Source organism: Poecile atricapillus, chromosome Z (assembly GCF_030490865.1).
Source record: "Poecile atricapillus isolate bPoeAtr1 chromosome Z, bPoeAtr1.hap1, whole genome shotgun sequence".
Classification (NCBI taxonomy): domain Eukaryota; kingdom Metazoa; phylum Chordata; class Aves; order Passeriformes; family Paridae; genus Poecile; species Poecile atricapillus.
Genome location: NC_081289.1, coordinates 2,059,889 through 2,082,918, shown reverse-complemented (window position 1 = coordinate 2,082,918; position 23,030 = coordinate 2,059,889). Strand labels below are relative to the sequence as shown.

Genomic DNA, 23,030 nt, shown 5'->3' with positions numbered 1-23,030 from the left:
AATTAACAGAAAGGAAGGTAAAGCAAAAACCCAAATTCCAAAGTCCTAAACAGACAAAGAAAGTGAAATTCTTCATTGGCTGCTGCTTCTCACTCGTCCAGCCTTGCAATGATCTTGCTCTGGAGAGAAAGAAAAACACCAGACAGACAAACTCTGCCAAGGTTGGAGCTCGGTTTATTTGACACAAATAACTTAAAATGTAGAAATCAAGCCCTGGGAGAGCTGATAAACTGAAATATTTTTGAGAGGAGGCTGTAGGAGGGAAGTGAAGATGGCTGTTGCGGGTTTTGTGGATCAAATCTATTTGATGGATCTTTAGACCCTTCTAAACAAGACACCTGCAGAAGGCATCGTGGGTTTGTTGAATTGCACAAGATTTTGTGGGTTTTTTTTTAAAAAATCAACATTATGGGAAAGAGAAATGAATTCTTTGAAACCAGTCTGGAGTTGTGAGACTGTAGACGAGGAAACAACCCAGGAACTCTTCCCTTCTGATAATAAAAACACCCAGGCAGAGCTGGAGGCTTTAGAAAGAACTTTAAAATGAATTTAAGCTCCAAGGCACGATGTCAGAAGACTTTTTTAGGAAGGAGGAGTCTGAAGTCACTGAGGAGCCAGGAAAAATCAGCAGCCTCTCCTTAAAGCCTCCAGCTGAGGATTGGAGAACAAGCAGAAATGTCTTATTTACATCTACAAAAGAGCCTGCAAATTATTTATGTAGTGGAAAAATTGGCTCTTGTGAGGTTTATGTATTTAATCACTCAGAGCACTTGAAAGGGATAAAGAACTTTGCAATGGGGTTATTTTGTTGCTTGCTGTTTTATTTCTTTTTTATTTTGTTTTTAATTGACCAAAAAAAAAACTGACCAGGAGATTTAAACTAAGAATCGATGGGAAATTATCGTCATGGAAGGAAAAAAGGTTAATTCTGATTTGCTGATGATCCTTGTGGTGCTGATCAGGGCTTCAAAAAGGGCTGTGCAGGGTGACAGCAAATTTGGATGCCTGCCACAAAATCTTCTGTGATATTTGGGACAAAAAGGGAATGATGGATCTGTGAGATGTTTACATTAGTGTGGTGAGGGGGAAAATAAAATTATTTGTGGAGATTCCATGGTTCCAAAAGAGACAAAGGCAGGAAAGTGTCATTTTTAGGAGGCTCAGTGGCAGCTACTGTGAATGTACAAAGTGTGATCCACACTGGGAGAGTGTAAAGGAAATTTTATGTTGTTTTATAGAAAGGAATGCTGGCAGCCTCACTGGAATTGTCTGGGCTCACCCTGGAGGATATTGCAGGACAGGAAGGGATTGGGATTGGGGCAAGGGCTGTTTGTGGCACATTCACTTCCTGCCCTGAAAAGGAGAGGCTGGAGAAGCTGGGTTTGATTCCCTTAGGAAGAGAACAGATGAGGAGGAATGATAAAATAATGAGTGGGAAGTGGAAATTCCTGCTTATTCCTGCTCCGAGATGCAGAATTAGGGAATAATTTGGGTTGGAGGGGACCTTAAAGCCCATCCAGTGCCACCCCATCAATGGGCAGGGACACCTCCCACCATCCCAGGCTGCTCCAAGCCTGGCCTGGGACAATCCCAGGGATGGGACAGGAGCCATCAGCACGGCTGGGGGACAGGGATGGCTGGGAAAAGCTTTTTGGGGCTGCAGTTGAACAGAGGAGCTGCTGCTGGAATCAAACTCCCTCTGCCAAGGTCTGTGCTCATGGAACCATGGAATTAAGGTTGGAGAAAGAACTTGGAGATCACCAAATCCAACCATCACCACTAAAACGAGCCCTTAAATGCCACATCCAAGTGTTTTTTGGACATTTCCAGGGATGGTGACTCCATCATTTCTTCATCATTTACTGTCTCTGTATGGGTTTAAAATTTACAACTAGAAATGGACTGGAGGAGGTTTCAGGCATGAAACACATCCCAAAAATCTGAGTTTCACACATGTTGTTATGGGCAGATTTACAGGTGAAGTGAATGAAACTCCTCATCTGCTCTGCCTGACAAATGCCAGATTTGAGGAGACAAATCAAATCCGTGTGGTTTAAATGCTTCTCTGTGGGTTTTGTTTCCTCTTGCAGAGAATTTTATTATGGGCTGTCACCCTCCTCTCCTTCTTTGTAGTACCAGAAATGAGGTCAGGTCTGAGGGAATCAAAATTAGCTGAAAAGTTGGACAATTCTGAAGAAAATATTATGAAACCCAGTGTTTATTTTAGTGCTCTTTTATATATATTTATATTTATATTTATGTTTATGTTTATGTTTATATTATTTCTATTTATATATGTGTGTGTGTATGTGTGTTTATAGATATAGATATAGATATAGATATAGATATATAGATATAGATATAGATATAGATATAGATATAGATATATATATAGATTAAAAAAAAATGTAACAGTGTATTTATCGTTATGTGGTCCTTTCCAACTCAGAATATTCTGGAATTATTGCATTATCTGAAAAAATGATATGAAATCCACAGTGCAGTGGTGCCCAAGGAAGGTTTAGGTTGGGTTTCAGGGAAAATTCCTTCGTGGAAAGGATTTCAAAGTCCTGGCACAGCTGCCCAAGGCAGTGGTGGAGTCTCCATCCCTGGGAGTGTCCAAAACCAGCTTTGATGTTGGGGTTTAAATGGTGATGGTGCTGGTTGATGGTTGGATTTGATGATCTGGAAGGTTTTTTCCAGCCTGAATAATTCCAGGATTCTGTGATCAAGGATTTAGGAAAAAAAAAACTGAGGTGGAGGGAGGCCTTTGGCTTCAAATCTATCAAGAGAGCTGGAAAGGGAAGTGTAATTGTGTTTTCCAGGATGTGATCCTGTAGGAAGTGCTGAGTTGAAGCCTGGCCAGGGAGACTGGAACATTCCCTGTTTTCCCATCTATCCCAGTGGAGAGTGTGTGTAAGCAGGGAGTGATCTGGGGATGTTTATTGTGCTTGTGTATCCCCCTTAAAAACTTCCAAACATCTCTCAGACAGGACAACATTCCTTGGAGGATGGACTGGGTGATCTCCTGGGATCCAGTTTCCTGGGATTCCCTGAAAATCTCTGGGATTTTCACTCACAGGGATGGGTGAAACAGCAGAGAGCCAATGCAGCAGCTCAGGGGTGTCAGAGCTGTGGAAGTTCTCCTGTGTGATTCAGTTCCAAAGGCTGCCCTGCAGGTTGGGATTGGGAAGAACGTGGCAATTAAATGTGGAATTAACAGGAGGGGGAAGGGACGTGTTGCATTTAACTTCACACTCGTGATTTAAGTGCCAGAATTAAAATCATCAGCTCCCTGTGTGGTCTCCTTATTTGTAAGAACTCAAGTGACATTACAATTGGATTAAAATGAGCTTTTGGTTGAAGGGCCGATATTAAAATCAAGGGAGGCTGAAGGAGGAGGGGAGGGGGTGGTTTCCCTGCAAACTCCCTGTTGGCAGAGGAGAATTGTGTGTTTTTATACAGATGTGCACCCATCCTCCTCCTCTTAAAAGCTTTACCCTGACTGCAGCCATGCCCCAGCATCCTACTTGCCTTGATTTATCAATTATTTACACTTGGGCTGTAATGCATTTAAACTTTAGGAAAATAAAGGTGGATATTAGTGCTGCATTTCTGACTGATAGGATCGGGGGAGCTGCAGCAGACTAATGGAAGGGAATAAAGGGAGCACTTGGGAGCTGCTGGCTCATCCTTGACAGTGATTTGTGTGTCTGCAGGATTTCGAGTGCTCAGAGTGTTTAAAATGTGCCTGTTGCCTTTCCTTTGTCTGGCTGCAACCTGTGGGCCTGGATTTATTATTTTCTTTTTTGCCCTTCCTTGGTTCCTTCTCGATGCCATTTTTATTTGAATCTCGGTGATATTAATAAATGCACTCTGGATCTTTTGGATTCCTGGGCCTGGAGCTTTGTTCCACCCTGTGTGGTCTCTCCTAAACCTCCTCCTTTTATCTCTTGTAAATAAAAGTGACAAATCTCCCTGCCCTCTTGTCCAGCTGAGTAATGGAACTCCTTCCATCCTTCTCTTCTCTCTCAACTTCCATGAACTGATGCTGTGGGGTTTTTTTAACTGATTTTTTTTTTTTTTTTAAATTTATTTTATTTGAAATAATTCTGTTTGCTGGAAGCTGTTCCTGCTGGGAGGGGAAGGGAGAGCTCCTAACTAAACAGCTTTTTTTAATCCATAGGAAGGGATTGGTGTCACACACCAATAAATAGGTGACTCTCCTCGCTGCCAACGTTATTAGATTGCAGGAGACAGTAAATTCACAGACTCCCTCGTGAGTCACAAATGTCTTAAAAAACCTCACAAGTAATTATCTGAAATGGAGACAAGTTAATGTAGGTTTGTCTCTTCTAATTCTTGTTCATGGTTAGAAGCCATGTAGTAATTAGCTTTTTTTTACTGAAGTTATATTTATATGTGCTAAATGTACCGTGACATAACTGGACATGTAAACTGATGTACTGACAGTCCTCTTGATGTTTTTTGAGTTACAAGAGATGCAAGAAGGTGTTTTTTTTTTAAATAATTTTGGTAGCTTGAAGTGATGGGTGATGTCTGTGCAGCGTCCTGAGTAAATAAAATTCAGGATAATAAATAAATGTGCTTTGAACCTCTGAAATTTCGGAGCAGGAGGGAGTTGGTGCTGGGGGGGAGTGGCTGAACCTCGAAGGACAGAATTTGCCGTGGTAGTGGCAGCTTTCCTTCTGGGCAAGCAGCATTTCAGTGGTTGGGAAACTGGCAGAGCTCAGGAATGGATGCTCAGCCATCTGCTTTATCCTGGCTCCACCCTGTGGCATTCCCCTGCCAGTGGCACGCACATTCCAAGGAATTCTGCATCAACCTGGAGCTGGTTAACACCTGGATGAGGTGTTAAACACATGCACACGGTGTTCTCCTGCTCCTGTCCCAGGCAGGGTCGGTTTGGTTTGGAATTATCCATTTCTGTCCCTGTCTTTGTCGTTCAGTACCAAGAAAATGAATATTCAGGGATATTGGAACCTGAATTCAAGTACCCAGCCTTCTGGCCAGATTAGTTGCTGACATGGTACATTTTACCTCTTTCCCTTCAATTTTCAAACCAAACCAGTCCCCAGTTCTCTCATGCAATTGCAGTTCAAGCTGAGAATATCATCATTAAAACCTGACTGTGTGGCCCAGGGATGAGGTGGAGTTTCAGCAGGAAGGAGCAGGCTCTGGGATTCCTGTTGGGGACAGTCTGAATGGGACAGTCTGAATTCACACCCCAAACAACAGCAGAGGTGTTCTGCTGTAAAAGGCAGATGGAGATATCAGGATGCTGTTCAGGAGAGGCTCATTCTGAGCAGCAGCAGCAGCACCAATACTTTGTTTAAATCCTATAAAAACACAAATTGGAGGGGGTTTTTTGTTTGAGGCTTTTAGCTTTAAAGTGGATTCCTGTTGCTACTGCATTTACACTTCCTTTTGGCAATCTGAAGAGCTGTTTTTACCGAGGGGAACAATGATGTGCGTGATTGGGTCGGGTATTGGAAGGCACAGAATGATTCCAGCAGCTCTTACACTCTTCTGGGTAACCAGAAGGGACGGGTGCAGGTCTGGCTGGAGCAGTTTTATCTAAAATGATGTCAACACTTGCCAAAGCCAACGTGTTCTAGCAGGGCACAGAGTGTTCTCAGGGCTGGGGAGTGCTGTGGAAATTATATGGAGGATTCAGGGCTTTCCAGCTGGAGGCTCAGGTGGGGCAGCCCCAGCTTCTCTGGGGAACCTTTGGAGGCTTCCCCATCCTCCCAGCCAGGAATTCCTTCCCCAGATCCCATCCATCCCTGCCCTCTGGCAGTGGGAGCCATTCCCTGTGTCCTGTCCCTCCAGGCCTTGTCCCCAGTCCCTCTCCAGCTCTCCTGGAGCCCCTTTGGGCCCTGGAATGTGCTGGAAGCTCTCCCTGCATCCTTCTCCTCTCCAGGTGAGCACCCCCAGCTCTGCCTTTTCCTTCTCAGTTCCAGTTTCATTCTGATAATCAATTGGCTTTTTTAGCTGCCATTAATAGAGGAGGAAAGATAATCTTTACCTGGGAATTGAAAGCCTCTTGCTTCTCCCTGCCCACTCCTCGTCCCTATGTAGGAATTAATTTCATTGTTCCTACTCCATCCCTTTAAAGGAGTCAGAAGTGTCTTGAAGGTCACATTCCTCCTTGAAACTAATGATGGTGTTTTTCCTAATCCCATTACAAGGCCCCTGGTATCATTAGATGGAGCTGGTAGTGTTGAGCTTCATTTGATAAGCTGATGAAAGGGGGAGGAAAAGGCTCCCTGATGCAGAAAGGCATTCAGGGATCTGCTGGCATGGAACATGTTCACAAACATTATAATCTGCTTAACACTGGCATTTTGGTGCTGCACCTTTAGAGAGCAGCATAAAAGGCAGAAGGGAGCAATCCTGATGGATGCTTTAAAAGCTGGAATGCCTCGTGCACAGCAGCTGGAAACAGCTGGAAATTTTTATTGGTTTTGTTTTTTTTTTCCCCCAAGCCTGAAAATGGGAATCTTGTCTGTGCTGTGAGCTCCCCCCTCTGGCATCACAGTATTTGGAATAGCGTCAAAGGCCCCGAAGCCTTACAGAAATAGGTATTTCTGGAACGAGCTCAGGGGCACTTTCCTTGTTAAAATGTGATTTTAAACCTTCAAAACCAGAGCGCTGCCGGCACTGCTACAACTTCCACCCATTTGGGAAGGGGATGAATATAAAGCCATGGGTATTGTAGGTTTGACAAAGAGGTTCTGTAGCTCTGCTCTCATTTCAAAGACGTCAGTGGCCTTAAAGCTGGGCTTGAAATGGTGGCTGCTGGGTTGGTGTCAAAGGGGAACGTGCCCTTTCATCAACTCTTGGTGGCACTGGGCTCGTTCGTACAGAAACCTCCATTTCTGCCCTGGAATTTTGCTGTTCTTTTGTAGGAACTCTTCATGCCGCTAATTTTTGGGGCCGTGTCTCTCTTTTAGGTGCTCTGCCTGCGGGCCACAGTTGTGAGTTCAGATGTGGTTGGATCTTGGAGGGTTTGGTCAATTAGAAAATGCCAGCGTGGGTTTCAAAGGGGTCAGGAAAGGTTTCGGGGTTGGTCTGGTGCTTGTTAAGGGGGGATGGTGGGTGCCAGGGTCTTAAATCTGAAAAGGGTCTGAAAGCCAATTCTGACACGCAGGGGATGAAATAGGAATTTACAAAATGAAGGATTTTTTTTAAATGCAGCATCACAGCCCTTCCTGTGACATCTCTTTAAAAGCCTTTTACAGATAATGAGGCAACAACCCCGAGATTAACTATAGAAGATTTAATGTTTTTCCTCCTTCACACCGGTTTGTAAATCACTTTTTGGGTGATGTCTCCTGCTACAGAAGCAGATTATGAAGAGGTGGGTGGAAGTTTCCTTGGGTGGAAGTTTCCCTGCTCATCCTCCTTTTTTCGAGTCGCTCTGATGATGTTTTCAATTGATCTGGAGGAAGATGAAGCAACTGGTGGCTCTGTAGTTCTCTTACTTTAATTAACTTTCATTGTTCTTACACCATTTCTTTCTCACTATTTCCTTTCTATTTACCCTCCTTTCTCACTACTTGCTGTTCCAAGGCAAAACTCTCTGCTCCTCAAATCCCTTGCTCAGGTGCAGCCACCCTTCCCTCAGATGAGCATTTGAATAAAATACTAATTTTACAATATTTCGGCCTAAAGCATCCTCGATGGATCCCACAGATGGATCTGGACAGCCCTGCAGGGAAGGGCAGGATGCCCACACTGATCACAAAATCCACATTTCCCTGCCCGTGAGCTGAAATCAGAAACTGGAATCCTGGTTGATGAGAATAAATCTTAACACAGGTTTAAAAAAGGGCTGGGACTCCTGTCTGGGCACCATATTCAGTTTTTATATTGGACATAGCAGCTCTGGAGGTTATAAATGTGTAAATCCAGTAAATTACCAGCACGAGGGAGGGAGCCCAGGACTTGAACTCCTCACTGGGAGCATCGTGGGTGGCTCAGGGTTGGAGCTGAGGAGCAGCAAGCAGCACTCTGGCTGCTCTCAGGAGTGTCTGGCACCAAGACACGGTGCAGACACACTAAATTTCCTCCTGCTGGAGAAGTTTGTGTACTTTTGACTGGTGCTAATTGATGGGCTGTGCCCTGGAGGGGCATAAATCTCCGCGAGTCAGATTTATGAGGACCCTTATGTTTGTTTGGCAGCGTGAGGCTTGTTCCAGGGATAAATGGAGCGAGCAGGGAGAGCTGACACGCTGAAAAATGTGAGATCCTATTTCTCCCTTGGAATCCTGCACTTCCAGAGCCATAAAACTTGAATTCCTGGCGTTTGGGGCGAGCAGCTCAGAGCTGAGGACTGGGAGATGTGCAGGTGTTTCCTGAGGGAAGGATCCCCAGGTATTTTTGTTCCCGTGTGCTGGAGGGATATCACATGTTTTTTTGTCAAGTGCCTGATTAAGTTTGACATTTGAAAATAGAACTTCACGCCGAAATAAGTACTGTACTTGTGAGTATTTAATTAAGATGTTTAGTTCCTGTCAAGGTTGGTAGTTTCTCTTTGCTGTTAAGGGCGATACGTCTTCAACTGCTGAAATTTCAGAAACCTGTACTTAACCTTTACTCGTCATTCCATTTACATAGAAATCTGATTAACAACTTTTAAAGTTCAGAAGCTGCGACTAAATGCAATTAAAGCCCTTGTGGAGTCTGTTATTAAGAGCTGGCATTTAATGAAGACTGAGGGCACACTACTTTTACCATCCACACTGCAGCAGGATGTCTTCAGCAATTAGTTGAAGGCACAGAATACACAAAGTGTGCTGTATTACCCAGCACTGAACATGGTTGGTATTTAAGCAACATGCTGCCTTTTTTTTTTTTTTTTTTATATTTTTGCCCCTGTCTGTGCTGGATTTTCTGTGGTTCTTTGAGCTGCAGAAGCTCATCTTAAGTGGGTTCAACACAGCCCTGGTTTTGCTGTGCTTTAGAATTCTTCCCTGAAAGGTGGATGTGTGGCAGGCACTAAACACGAGTGGAGGAAGCCCCTTTTGTTGTGATTTAAAAGTGTTTAGTTTTACTTCAGTTATGAGTATAAATTTCTAGCTGTATCCTTCCCCACCTCCAAATCATGCAGAGCCACTGGAGCTTGGCTAAATTATAATTGCAGGGCAGAAATCTGCACTCGATTATCTGTTCAACTCTTACACTCCTCCTTGACCTTTTTGTGTGCTTCATGAACAAAAGGAAGTCCAGTCAAACTCAGGGGGATTTAACCCTAAAGGGAAATGCTTTATTTTGTGTCATCTACGAAGCAGGTGGAAATTGCACCTTTCTGATCAAGTTCCTTGTTTTGGTGCATTTTAGGGTGCATTTGGCTCATAACTGGATCAGATTTATTTCATCAACTATCACTCATATCAGAAGGACCATGTTCTAAGGAGATACATGGACTAGAATTGTAGAATCATGGAATGGTTTGGGTTAAAAATCATCTCATTCCACCCCCTGCCCAAGGCAGGGACATCTCCCACTGTCCCAGGCTGCTCCATGCCCATCCATCCTGGCCTTGAACTTCCAGGGATCCAGGGGCAGCCACAGCTTCTCTGGGAATTCTATTCCAGCCCCTTCCCAACCTCCCAGAAAGGAATTTCTTCTTAATATCCCATCAAAATCTCCTCTCCTTGTGTGTGAATGTATGTGCAGACATAATACGTAAAAACACACACACACACAAAGATGTTTTTATTTGGTCGTCACAGTCATAGCAATTACAAGCTACCACCCTGAAGCTGACTGTGTTCAGTTGTCAAAAATTCCAAAAGGATTTATTTTTCTTTATTTGTTTTGTGTTTTGTTTGGATGCCAAGAGCCTGATACCAAAATGAGGAAGTGGCCTTGTTACTCGGATCGTTTCTGCCGCTGTAATCTGTGTTTGCAGAACAGCTGAGGTGCCTGGAGAAAAATAAACGCTGTCCATTTGTTTTATGACCCAGTTAGTCAAATTGACTATTGGTAGCTTAAATAAATTTGTCACCAGTGTTTGTTTGTCTTTTATTAAAATATATAAATAAACCAGCAGAGCTACTGGGAAAGATAGTGGGGGGGAAATGATGGCTCAGATGTTGTTCTCATTTATAAAGACCAGGTTGGATGGGGCTGGGAACAGCCTGGGATGGTGGAAATGTCCCTGCCATGGGATGAGCTCTAAGGTCTCTTCCCACCCAAAATCATTCCAGGATTCAGCACAGCTCATTTGGCTTGAAACTGCAGCATAAAAATGAAATCACTTCTAACTTTTCCCCAATATTAACTCATGGGCCAGGCTGAAAATCCTGGCAGCTCTTGGTGTCCACAAACAGCCTCAAGTTTCCCTTTCTCGCTGCACTGGGAGGTTCCTGGTGCTCCCAGAGTCACCAGCCCCATTTATTCCCCGTGTCTGGACAGCCCCAGTTTGTCACTTGTTCTGCTCTCATCATCCTCATGGAGGATTTTAATAAATCTCACATTTCAGTGGTACAAGTTGTGCTCAGGTTATTAAAAGCCACAGCAAGACAGAACCTGAAAGTCCACTTTAAAGGTACAAGGACCCAGATATTAAAAACATCCACTAAAAAGCCATTTTTTAAGGATTTAACCTCCGTTTAAATCCTTGGACTGGGCACTTGTTACTGGGCCAGGGTCCTTTTCCTGGGATCTGTGGGAGCTGCTGTGGCAGTTTGGGTGAAAGTTGTGCTTTTCAAGTAATTCTGAGGTTTTTTCCTTCCCTTCCTCCTTCCCTGGAGGGAGATGAAAGTTCCCAGGTCTGCACTAATTCACAGTTAGCACTGATAATGAGGGGAGCACTGATAGCATTATCTGCAGACTTCAGGAGGGATTTTTTTTTACTCTTCCCCAAAAACAAAAGGAATTCTTCTTGTACAGGAATGGAATTGGGAGGTGCCTTGAAAGAATTAATTCTGGAAGGGATTTTATTATTATTACGTTTCAGTTAAACGAATTGGAGGAGCAACAAGAAGATCAGATAAAGCAGGTTGAGCAGTATTACAGGTGTTCACAGCCCCTAAAAATTTAAGTTTTGTTCTTTCAGACTTCCCCCTTTGGTGTATTTGCCAGGTGTGTGCTCAGCCCATGTTCTCCATGTGATAAAACTGACACAGGAAGCTCAGAGCTCTTAGAATTCAATTAACTGTTCCTCTTTTTTTATTGAAATGCCACAATTCCTGCAGCATTTTAATTATCAAGACTTTTGATACAGCAAATTACTGGGTAATTAGCTACAGACTGCTGCCTCACCGAGCTTTTCTTGCCTGGTTCTGGCACTTTGTGAACAGTTCTCCTGTCTCTAGAGCTTGGAATCACAGGATAGTTTGGGTTGGAAAGGATCTGAAAGATCCATCCCCAGTTCAGTCCTTGGGAATGATGCCTCTTTTCCACATTTACAATAAGTGCACCTCACAGCAGCGCATCCAGCTTGAATTCCCAGCTTTTTTTCCTGGCAGGATTCACTTGCAGTTGCTTTCCTTGCTCCTGGAATCACCTGTGGCTGGGTATCAGCATCTCTCAGGAGCCTGGTGCCTTCCCTCAGCGCTGCTCCCACTGAACCCTGGGATGTTGGATAACTGGAATCTGCTGTTGTGTTTTTAACCAGCTTTCTTCACTGAAATCCCATTAGGAAATCTCAGCTGCTGATTCCTCCTGCTTGGTCCAACTGGAATGTAATTCCAAAGCTTTCCCAGGGGCTGGCAGAGCTCAGGAGGAGCCCACGGTGTTCCCATGTCCAGGGCACCAAAGCATTAAACTGAAAATAAATTTTGCTCTCAGTGGCTGGTGTTGGACACCAAAATGCCAGAGACATCCTCAGATATCCTGGGGGTCATTTCTGTGAGGTTTTCCCTCTTGGTTTCCCTCAGAGCCTTCAGTTGGGGTTTCATTCCCAGTGGGTGCCATGGACAGGCCTGGGTGAGGAGTTCTCACTGGCACAAAGCCATTCCCAAACACAAACCTTGGCAGCTGCTGGTTTTATTTCCTATTTTATTTCCTGGAAATGGTCCCTGGAGCTTCAGTGGTGATGGTTCCCTGGTGCAGGAGCCACAGAGCTGGCACTGAGTGGCTTTAAGCTGAAGGAAGACAGAGTTAGATGGGATTTTGGGAAGGAATTCCTGGCTAGGAGGGTGGCTACACTCTGGAATGGAATTCCCAGAGAAGCTGTGGCTGCTCCTGGATCCCTGGAAATGGATCCCCTGGATCCCAGCCTGGGATCATGGAAGGTGTCCACCATGGAGGGTGGGATGAGATAGAGCTTTAAGGTCCCTTCCAACCCAAAATTGTTCTGTGAGTGGTGCAGCAGCTTTGTCAAGATCCCACACAGAGAACACAGAGCTCTTGTGGTCTCCTCCCCTAATCCTGATGATTCCATGGCTAAGACAAGCCATGGGATTTTCTGGAATTAATTCCTGTTTGACAGAGGGCCTGTGCTTTAGGAAGTCATCCAGTCCTGACTGGGGGAGAGAGGAGTCAGTGACAGCAAATTGGAACCTTTGCTATCCCTGGTTAATTATGCTCTGGAATTTAGTGCCTAACCCTTCATCACACACAGCTTCAACATCCCAGCCTCTGGATTCTTAACAAAAATCCAGCAGGGAAGGTGTTTCCCCAGCTCTGTTTCCTCGTGCTGGCTGCTGCAGTCACCCCTGAGCCTACTCCTCTCTCAGCTGACGAGGCTGAGCTCGTGTGATGCTGGAATTCCTGTCTGCCAGACTTTTAATCATTTCCAGGCTGCTCTCGTGCACCTTTCACCTCTTTTCCCTGATTTCTTGGTTTGTCACGCCCGGGTTTGATTTGGCATTCCAGATGTGAGATCAAAGCTCTGCTTTTTACAGCCATTTCCAGTGAACTGATTAATACCCATTACCTTTAATATCCCCAAATTTTCCAGAGTCAACTTTACACAATTATCCCATAGATCAAGATTCCTTTACTTTCTGTACAGGTAGAAATTTTCCTCTGCTGACATTGAAATCCTTACAGTACATTGATTATATTTATGAAAAGGGGAATGAAAAGCACTAACAGGAGACGTGATTCTCTGTGTTCACTTTATTACTTGCCATTTTTCTCCCCAAACATTATAATTTATAAACCTTCTCTAGTCATTTTCCATAGGAATGTGAGCCAGGAAAAGTTCAGGTCCATTCAAATCTGGAAAGGGCTTGAAGCAACATTTAAAGAATTTAAATTTAATCCACATTTAAAGCCACATTTAAAGAATCAAGGGATGGTTTGGGTTGGAAGAGACCTTAAAGATCATCCAGTTCTAACCTCAACACCTTCCACCATCCCTGGTTGCTCCAAGCCCCATCCAGTCTGGCCTTGAACGCTTCCAGGGATCCAGGGGTAGCCTCAGCTTCTCTGGGAAAAATCCTTTTTTGTGTGCTTTCATTGATTCAGCTTCTAATTACTGTTGTTTTAAAAATGAAGATGAGTTGATTTGAGACTGAGAAGGTTTCCATCCAACAGAAGAAAAGGAGGCTGGAATAATCTGGTATTTCTTTTGGAATATAGATGATAAAAAGAGGAATTAAGATTTTTGGGAGCTTGTAAAATCCAGTATCAGTGATTTTCTCATTTCTAGTTGAGCATTGTCCTGCACCTGCCTGGATTTCTTTGTTGATTTCTGGTGTTTTGGCTTTTGTCACATCCTTGGTAGACATAAATCTTTATCTCTTTCTGTTTATTTAGAGCTAAATTTGTTATCATCATAAGAATACTTTAACCAGGACTTTTCCATCTTCTGGAAATCCCTGTTGCTGGACATGAATTCTATTATTCTGCCTTAATTCTTGTTTAATAGAATCCTCTATCATCTGTTCTGTGATATTGTCCCTGATCAATATGAGGTGGAGAGGCCAGTAATTACCTGGGCTTCTCATTCACCCTTGGAAAATTCAGAGTGTGTTGGTTTTCCTTGGATTTTCTGGACCCTCCCAAGTATAGGAAGGATGATGAAAATCAGGGCTTGTGGTGTGAGTTTGAAACTGGTTTAGTGATGGAGCAGAGTGTCCACACTGCAGTTCCATCTGAATTCAGGGTATGTGATGGTGTGAAATACCAATTAAAGCTTTTAATTTATAGATCAGAACTTATTCAGAGCTCAGCCCTCCTATCTAAAACTTCACAAAAGCTATGAAAAACAAATTTATCTGTCGCTCTGGCCAGGTGTGTTTTAGAACCCATACTTTGTTCAGGTCAATTTTGGGCATGATAAGGCATAAAAACCTATCCAGCTTGTCCTGGGACTCAGCCAAGGAAGGAAAATGTGGATGTGGAGTGTCCCAGGAGCAGATTTGTCCTTGTGCCAGTGCTGCAGTCCAGAAGGACAGAGCAGAGCATCACCAGCTCAACGTGACGGCCAGGCCACACACACTGCCCTGACCTTTTGGAATTTGACAATTTAATTACAGCCCCAAATCCATAAAAATGGCTTTTTTAATAAACCACTTTGTATTAATTTTCATTCCCAAAGAGCAGTGGGATGCAGGGTGCTTTGTTCTGCTGCATTTATGGACAGCTTTGTTTGTTTGAGGGATGGAAACACAGCCCAGGGACGGCAGGATTCAACCACGGAGCACAAAGTCAAAGTCCTTGTTCCAGATGAATGGGATGCTGCAAACTTTACAGTCCCTCATAAATCTTGCTGTGCAGCCACGTGATTAATGTCTAACGAGGTTTTTGATTGATGCCTCAGCAACTCCTAATCAGGTGTGGGACCAAATCAGGAAATCCCTTACGTGGCTCCTTCAGGAAAGCTCCTTTCACTTACACGGGCAGGAAGGGCCCGGTTTTTTGTGACTTTTTAGTGGATATTTTTAATATCTGGGTCTTTGTACCTTTAAAGTGGACTTTCAGGTTCTGTCTTGCTGTGGCTTTTAATAACCAGAGCACAACTTGTACCACTGAAATGTGAGATTTATTAAAATCCTCCATGAGGATGATGAGAGCAGAACAAGTGACAAACTGGGGCTGTCCAGACACGGGGAATAAATGGGGCTGGTTACTCTGGGAGCACCAGGAACCTCCCAGTGCAGCGAGAAAGGGAAACTTGAGGCTGTTTGTGGACACCAAGAGCTGCCAGGATTTTCAGCCTGGCCCATGAGTTAATATTGGGGAAAAGTTAGAAGGGATTTCATTTTTATGCTGCAGTTTCAAGCCAAATGAGCTGTGTTGAATCCTGGAATGGTTTTGGGTGGGAAGAGACCTTAGAGCTCATCCCATGGCAGGGACACTTCCACCATCCCAGGCTGTTCCAAGCCCTGTCCAACCTGGCCTTGGACATTCCAGGGATCCAGGGGCTGCTCTGGGAATTCCAGCCCAGCCAGGAATTCCTTCCCCAGATCCCATCCATCCCTGTCCTCTGGCAGTGGGAGCCATTCCCTGTGTTCTGTCCCTCCAGGCCTTGTCCCCAGTCCCTCTCCAGCTCTCCTGGAGCCCCTTTAGGTCCTGGAAGGGGCTCTGAGGTTCCCAGGATCCTCTCTCTGGAGATCACTCCTGTCACTGCTCACTCACATTTCCAGTTCATTGCTTCATCCCAAAGAATTTGTGGAATTCAGGGCACTGGAGCAGAGCTTTGATCTGCCTGGCCCAGTTTCTCCTAGCCTTGAATTTTTTAACTGAAAAATGAACTCCCAATTCCTGTTTCTCTGTTTTCATCTTCTCAGAGGTCTCCACATCTCTGGAAGTGTCCCAGGCAAGGATGGACAGGGCTTGGAGCACCCTGGGAGAGTGGAAGGTCCCTGCCCATGGCTGGGGTGGCCCTGGATGGGCTTTGAGGTCCCTCCCAATCCAAACCATTCTGGAATCTGATGAATTTTGAGGAAAATTATCAAAATCAGCTTTCCAGCTTCTGACTTTTTCAGAGCCTTGTATCCAACCATCCTCCCCTGCCTATCTCTAGCAAATAGTTCAATCAAGTAAATTAATGATAAATTATCATTTTTCTCTAATTTTTCCCGATTTTTGGCATTTTCTGAATATCTTAGAGTGAACTCATCTCTTGGTTCTCTGTTTCATCTGTTACCCACAGGGATAATTCATTCTGCTCCCAACCCAAACCTCTCCTGGCTTACTGTAATCCTGGATTTCACACTTAATATTCCCTACTCCTGGATATAATGTGACACCAGAATCGTGGAATCCATCATAAATAGGTTTCATCCATAATGGAAGAACAAATTGCTTAATGTTTTTTTCTTCTTTTTTTTTTTTTTTTCAACTTCATTAAATTTGAGGGTTTAATTAGATTTTTGTGGCGATTTTGAGGTTGTTAATTTAAGTGGAGAAGATGAAATGCAAATAGGTGAATACAAACGGATTTGGTAAATTAGTGGCAGAAATTAACACAGTGATTATTTTTACCAATGAACATGAATTTTCAAAGCCTGTGCTCAGGTAAAGTTTTAATTGAGATGGTTTAGGATTCAGATTTTCTATGTGTTTCTATTATTATTTTTTTCCCAAACCATCCCAAATTGTTTCTAATTAGGAGCACGATTCCATTTGCCTGGATATTTATTCCTGTGTAATTTGTTTCAACTTAGGCAGCACAGGAGTGATGAATTCTTTTCATTACCTCCAACTCTCTTTGATGGGCTTTGACTGGCTAATTATTCACATGGAACACATTCCCAACAGCCTCTGAGGAGGTAAAAATTCCTGAAAATAAACAGACTTCTCAAATACACCGACAAAAGTTCATTTTTTGAGGGCTTTTATTTCATCTTCAGACACAAGGAAATTAAAATGGAATCACCTGGAGTCTGGTTTTACTTCTGCACATTAAATAATATCAAATATTGGGCTGCAGAGGTTACACAGGGGGGACCCTCGTGTCACAAAGGGAGCCCCCAGCCCCTCCTGGAGTGATTTGGGATTGGAAAATCAATCCTAAACTCCGCTGGCAGCTGCGGGAATTCGTATTTTTGATGATGAAAGAAGCATGTTTGGGTTGGGAGGTATTAAAGAACAATTTTTACAGCTTTCCTGGGTATTTTCCATCACATGTGGCTCCCAGCACACGCATGGATGTTTCCTATTTCTCCATATAAATATGCTGGAAATATTTGAGCATATAAATGCATTTATAAACCAAGGGATTTTAACTGCACTGCTCACTGTTGCAAACCTTTGTTTTTGAGAACATTAATTATATTTTATAATTAAATATAAAATATTTAAAATATTTTATATAATGTAGATTATATATAAAATCTCTATTTATATTAATATAAGATGATATAATATAAGATGATATAATATAATATAAAATGATATAAGATGATATAAGATGATATGATATAATATAATATAATATAATATAATATAATATAATATAATATAATATATGATATGATATGATATGATATGATATGATATGATATGATATGATATAATATGATATAATATGATATAATATGATATAATATGATATAATACAATATGATATAATACAATAGAATAGAATAGAATAGAATAGAATATTACATTACATTACATTATATTATATTATATTACAATATATTTATATATATTTATTTAATATAATATATATTAAATAAATATAAATATATAAGACATTATATATAAATATATATAATATAGATAAATATAATATAAATAAATATATTTATATATTTTATATATTATGAGTTATTAGTTTTCTAATCACTGTACAAAGCTCCCCCACCCTCTTGCTGTGGCTGCCATGGATGGAATCACTTTTGGGAACTTTTTGCAGGTTCCTTTTGGGACCATCAGGGACTTGGAGCAGATTGATTTGGTCAAAAACCCCATCCCTGGGAGTGTCCAGGGCCTTGGACAGGACTTGGAGCATCCTGGTGCTCATTCCAAGGGGTGGGACTCAATGATCTTGAAGGTCCTTCCCAACCCAAACCTTTCTAAGGAATATAAAATAAGTTTTTACCAAACTAGAGCCAGTCCTCAAGATGCCATTTCTTTAAACTAAAGCCGTGTTTCCATCAATAGAATTTTTGTGAGTTTCATCTGTTTTCCTGCCCAGAACCTAAAAATCCCAGGCGTTGCAGGGACATTGTGCCATGTTTTAGCCCAGCTGCTGAGCTCTCTCCCTCCCCTCAGATGCTGCTGACGGAGTACCTGGACATGAAGAACACGCGCACGGCCTCCGAGCCCTCGGCCCAGCTCAGCTACGCCAGCTCCGGCCGCGAATTCGCCGCCTTCTTCGCCAAGAAGAAACCCCAGAGACCCAAAAACCCTCTCTTCAAGTAAGTGCAGGGGTTTGTAAAGCTGTGCCTAAGCTGCCTTTGGTCCCCGAGTGCTGCTGGTAATCGCGGTTTCACAGTGTGAGAGGTGTGGAAGTGCCACCATGGGGATTTAATGCCCGGAGCTGAAGATGTGTCACAGATTCTGGCTTTTAGAGCTGAGCTCTTCCCAGGGCTCATTCCAGGACTGGGAATCCCATTACAGGAGCTGCTGCAGAGCATGGAGCGATCCATTCTGCCTCTCTTTGTCCACGGTAAATTCAGGACCTGTTAGAGGGAGTGATAAAGAGCACTGGACAAAGGGAATTAAGATAACTGTGTAATTACTGCATGGACTAAGCACTTAATCCTGTCACTAACTCCTTTAATTCAGCAGTCAGGCTGCAAAGAATTAAGTGGTTGGGAGCAGAGTGTAAGAGAGAGGAGGGTGAGAGAGGCTGGGTGGCCAAGGGAAGGATTTGGGAGAGCAAATTTGTGCAGCAGTGAGGAGTTGCTGAGCAGCTCTGGTGGGAGAGGAGATTCACACCTGGATTTGGAGGAGCTGTGCTGGAATTTTCTTCTCTTCCACCTTCTACCTGTGCTGGTCATTCTCTTGGGCCTCTTGAGAATTTTGAAGAGGACCTAAAAGTGCTGTTTTGGCAGAGGTGGTCCCAGTAGATGTCCTCTCATAGTACCTGAGATCCCAGTTAGAAATCCAAGTCTTCCACGTTCTTTGCTCTCCCAGGATGAGCTCTCCTGTAACCTCCTGTTATTAGAGGTTAAGTGTTGCCTCCTTCCTCTGTCAACCCATGATTATTACCCCTCACCCTATTTTTAACCCCCTCCCCATGGCTGTTTTGGGCTAAGAATTCCACTTGGAATTTTCTCTGACCTGCAGATGGATATTGGAACAAAACAGGGCTGCTCATCCCGTGTGTGTTCCTGGGTGTACAAGGACCCAAGTCTGGGGTTTGAGGACAAAGTTTGGGATTGCAGTTTGAGGAATGAGGCTGCTCTGTCTCACCTGGAGCTGGGTAGAGTTTGTCAGCAGAGAGGAGGTGGCAGTAATGGTTTAGAGGAAGGTGAATCACCTCGTGGGAGCAGCATCTCTCACCACTCCTGGCGCTGTCACCGAGCGGTGCCGTCCCCGCAGTGACAGCAGCACTTACTGGGATCTCTCATTTGCTTATCTGGCTGCTGTCAGCTGTCACCCTATCTATGGAAATCTCCCTTGAAATGGAATTTCTCAGCCCACTGAGGTTTGTACATGTTTGATGGAGTGTTATTCTTGTCTCCCCTCCCATCTTTGGCGTTTTCCGTGCCAGGCTCTTTTCCCTGCCTTTCCATTAGCCCTGTCCAGATTGAGGAGCTTTCCTCTTGTCACCACAAATCTGCATTTCCTTCCTCAGCAGCCTCTTAGGGCAGGGCTCCACCTCGTGTTTTGCTCACAGGTGTTGGTGCTGTGTCCTCTGGTAGCTGTGAGCTCATTTAATTAATATTAAATATTAAGCTAATTTAATTAATATTAAATATTTCTGCTAGTTGTGTCTTCAGGGAATAGAGGGAAGTTGTGTCCTGCTCTCTGGAAATCAGGAGCTGGTATTTAGAAGAAACTTGGAATCCTTATTTCCTGTAAAATGGTGTAAAATGGTAGTTTGGCATTTAGGAAAAAAGTAGAAATAATATATATTATATGATTTCTAATATCTAATAGATCTTATCTAATATATATAATATATAATATATAATATATAATATATAATATATAATATATAATATATAATATATAATATATAATATATAATATATAATATATAATATATAATATATAATATAATATGCAATGTATTATATAATATATAATATATAATAATAATATATAATATGCAATGTATTATATACTAGATACTATATACTATATAATATATAATATACTATATAATATATAATATATAATATATAATATATAATATATAATATATAATAGTATATAATATGTAATATGTAATATATAAGATATATAATTTTTAATAAATTACTTATTTAGTTGCAATATTGGCTTGAAAAAGAAAGCTTCAGATGAAGGGTAATTTGGGAATTTGGATAATTTATGCCATCATAAACCTGGGTTTCTTCTCTTCCCCAAAGTAGCCAAGGGCATGCTCAGGTTGCCAGCTCAGATTTCCAAGATGGAAATCGGGAAATAAGACAGTGAATTGTACAAGCAAGAGCTGAACACCCAATAAATCAGTCCCAGACTTGGCTGTAATTCTGTGCAATACAAAAATATTTTGAAAGCTTTGTGGGAAGGGAGTTACAAGGGTAGAGGAGTTAAGTGGGAACAGGAATGTGGGGAAGAGCAGCTCCAGGAGGTGGCAGAGGAAGGGAAATAGGGGAGAAAAGCTGGATGGTTCTGGAAAAGAAGGGATGAGATGTGGGTTTGGTGCCTGGAAAGGCCAGTGAGATAATGCTGCTGTTATTGTCTCACTGGGACCAGAAGGGAGCACGTGGGGAACACAGAGCCAAGAATTTACAGCTCATTTAATTAAAATCCAAAGGGTTTGTTGTATTTTGGTAAATTGTTATTAGTTCAGTCGCAATAACATCAACACTCACAGTCCAAATTAGAGCAGAAAAGCCTCATTAATAGTAATAATCTTAACACTAGTGCCCAGAAAAGCTGTGAAATGCTTTCTCCTGTCTCTGGTGGGATGCTCATGTTTGCAGGGTCCCTCTGGGCAGCCCTGGGGCTGATTCCATCTTCCTGAACCATGGAATTGGGGAGGGAATGAGGAATGTTACAGCAGACCATCAACACTTTGAGCTCTTCCTGTGACAGACGTTTCCTTTCCAGGTCTGGAGTCCACTTGGACTGTTTGAAGGTGCTTTGTCCCCACCACGAGCTCCCTTCTCCCTGGTCCCCAGAGCCCATCCAGGCACTCCCAGGGTTGGTTTTTTTTGGGGAAGTGCCTGCCTGGAGCTCAGGCAGGTCAGGCATGAAGCCCTTGGCCATGGGACACTTGTGGTGACAGGGACATGGAGCTGTCCTGAGTCACTGAGCTGGCAGATCAGGGCCCAGTTTGGGGCCTTTTACTGTTCTCAAAAATCCTGTTGATGGGGCAGAAATAGTTGGGAAATATTTGGATTGGTCCTCATTGATTATTAGAACCATACAATAAATAATAATTGATTTGTCCCCAGTTTCCAGGAGAATAATATATTTACATTTTGTATTACCCAGAGCTGAGTGGTGCTCACAAGAAGGATGCTTCCAGGGCTGGCTGAGTGCCTGGATTGACCAGATTCCTTTGAATTTCCAGGTTTGAATCCTCATCCCATGCCATCAGCATGAGTGCCTACCTGCGGGAGCAGAGGAGGGAGCTGTACAGCAGGAGTGGGGAGCTGCAAGGTATGGAAAGGGATCCTGGGGCAGTTGGAAAATTCCCTTCTGCTGGAGCTGGAATATCCTGTCCAGCCTCTGGCAGGTATTGATCTCTGCTCTCAATCTCCCCAGGTTTTAAGCTCTTTTTTATTATGAAGTTGTGAAAGGTTTCCCTTTATTCTCTCAGCATTTTCAGCTGGAGGTCGAGGTCTTAAAAAATACTCATAAAACAATGGGTGAAATACAAACAACCTCACCTTGAGCATTGAGTTTGGGTATTGGAGCTACCTTGGATTTTTAACTGGAATTTATTTCCTTACTGTGATACTTACATTGCTTTGGGGGCTGAGCTGAACTCAAATTTGAAGCTGGATGGACTAAAGTGACCAATTCTTTGTGTTTTGTACACTTGAGGAGCTGCAGAGTGTTGGCAGATGGTGAATCAGGGGACTTGGGCTGCTTTTGCTGATTTATATTGCCCATGGCAAGTGGTTTGTGTGCCCAGGGAAGAGTTTCCTGCTCCAGGCATGGCATCATTGCACTTGTTTTTCCTGAGTGATCCAGTGCTTGGGTTTGGCAGGAGAATCAAGGGACTATCCTAAGATTGCCATGATAATGTACAGCAGGACTAAATTCTTTTGTGTCTATTCCAGTTTCTTCCTGGGCTAATCATGACAAGAAAATAATTTATGCTCTTCAACTATTACAGCAATGACCAGGGGCAGAATTTCTCCCAGAATTTCCTGTCCATGATAATTTTCAGCTGGGTTTTAATTGAGAATGTTTTATAATTTGCAAGAGAATTTTCTGATGCCTTCGTGTTCCCTTCCTCCTTTCATAACCTGTCCCCAGCAACTCAAACCCACAAGGGTGTGAAAAAAAGCCTCGAGGGGCAGAGATTGCTCTTGTTTTATTCACTTGGGTGACTGCAGAGGTGATCTGAGCATTGATGATCAGGGCTGTTAATGGTTCTGTGGTGAATTCTGAGATCCTTTTGGGTGGACTGAGGAGGAAGAACCTGAGCTCAGGACGTGCTGAGGGTGACAGCTGCCCACCCCCTGATCCCACAGCTCCTGGGAGTGAAGGGAAGGGGAGATACCTGTCAGCTAAACTGGGATCTCACCTTTTACACCCTTGGGAGGTGTTGAGCTCACAGCTCTCTGCCTTTTGAGGTTCAGGTTTTCACCTTCAGAAGTGTCACATGTCCAGGATCGGCTGGGAAATGTCCCCCAGGTCAGTGGGATGTGGTTAAGCTGTTCCATCCCATTATCAGGTTTTATTCCAGGAGGATTTAAGTAGTTAATTCTCCATAATTATGAGCTCTCTGTTACAAACTGTGTGGGACAAATGTGGGCTCAAAGCCAAGAATTTTGCAG

General features: G+C 43.1%; 1 protein-coding gene across 2 annotated transcripts in view; it reads left to right on the top strand.

Annotated features, from left to right (window-relative positions):
* LOC131592838 (exocyst complex component 4) overlaps positions 1-23,030 on the top strand; it is a 292,946-nt gene that overhangs the window by 65,254 nt on the left and 204,662 nt on the right. For both annotated transcript variants that reach the window (XM_058864649.1, XM_058864650.1), the window contains exons 8-9: positions 18,151-18,296; positions 21,593-21,681. In XM_058864649.1, the coding sequence (XP_058720632.1) occupies positions 18,151-18,296; positions 21,593-21,681 (235 nt within the window). The remainder of the gene's footprint in view (positions 1-18,150; positions 18,297-21,592; positions 21,682-23,030) is intronic.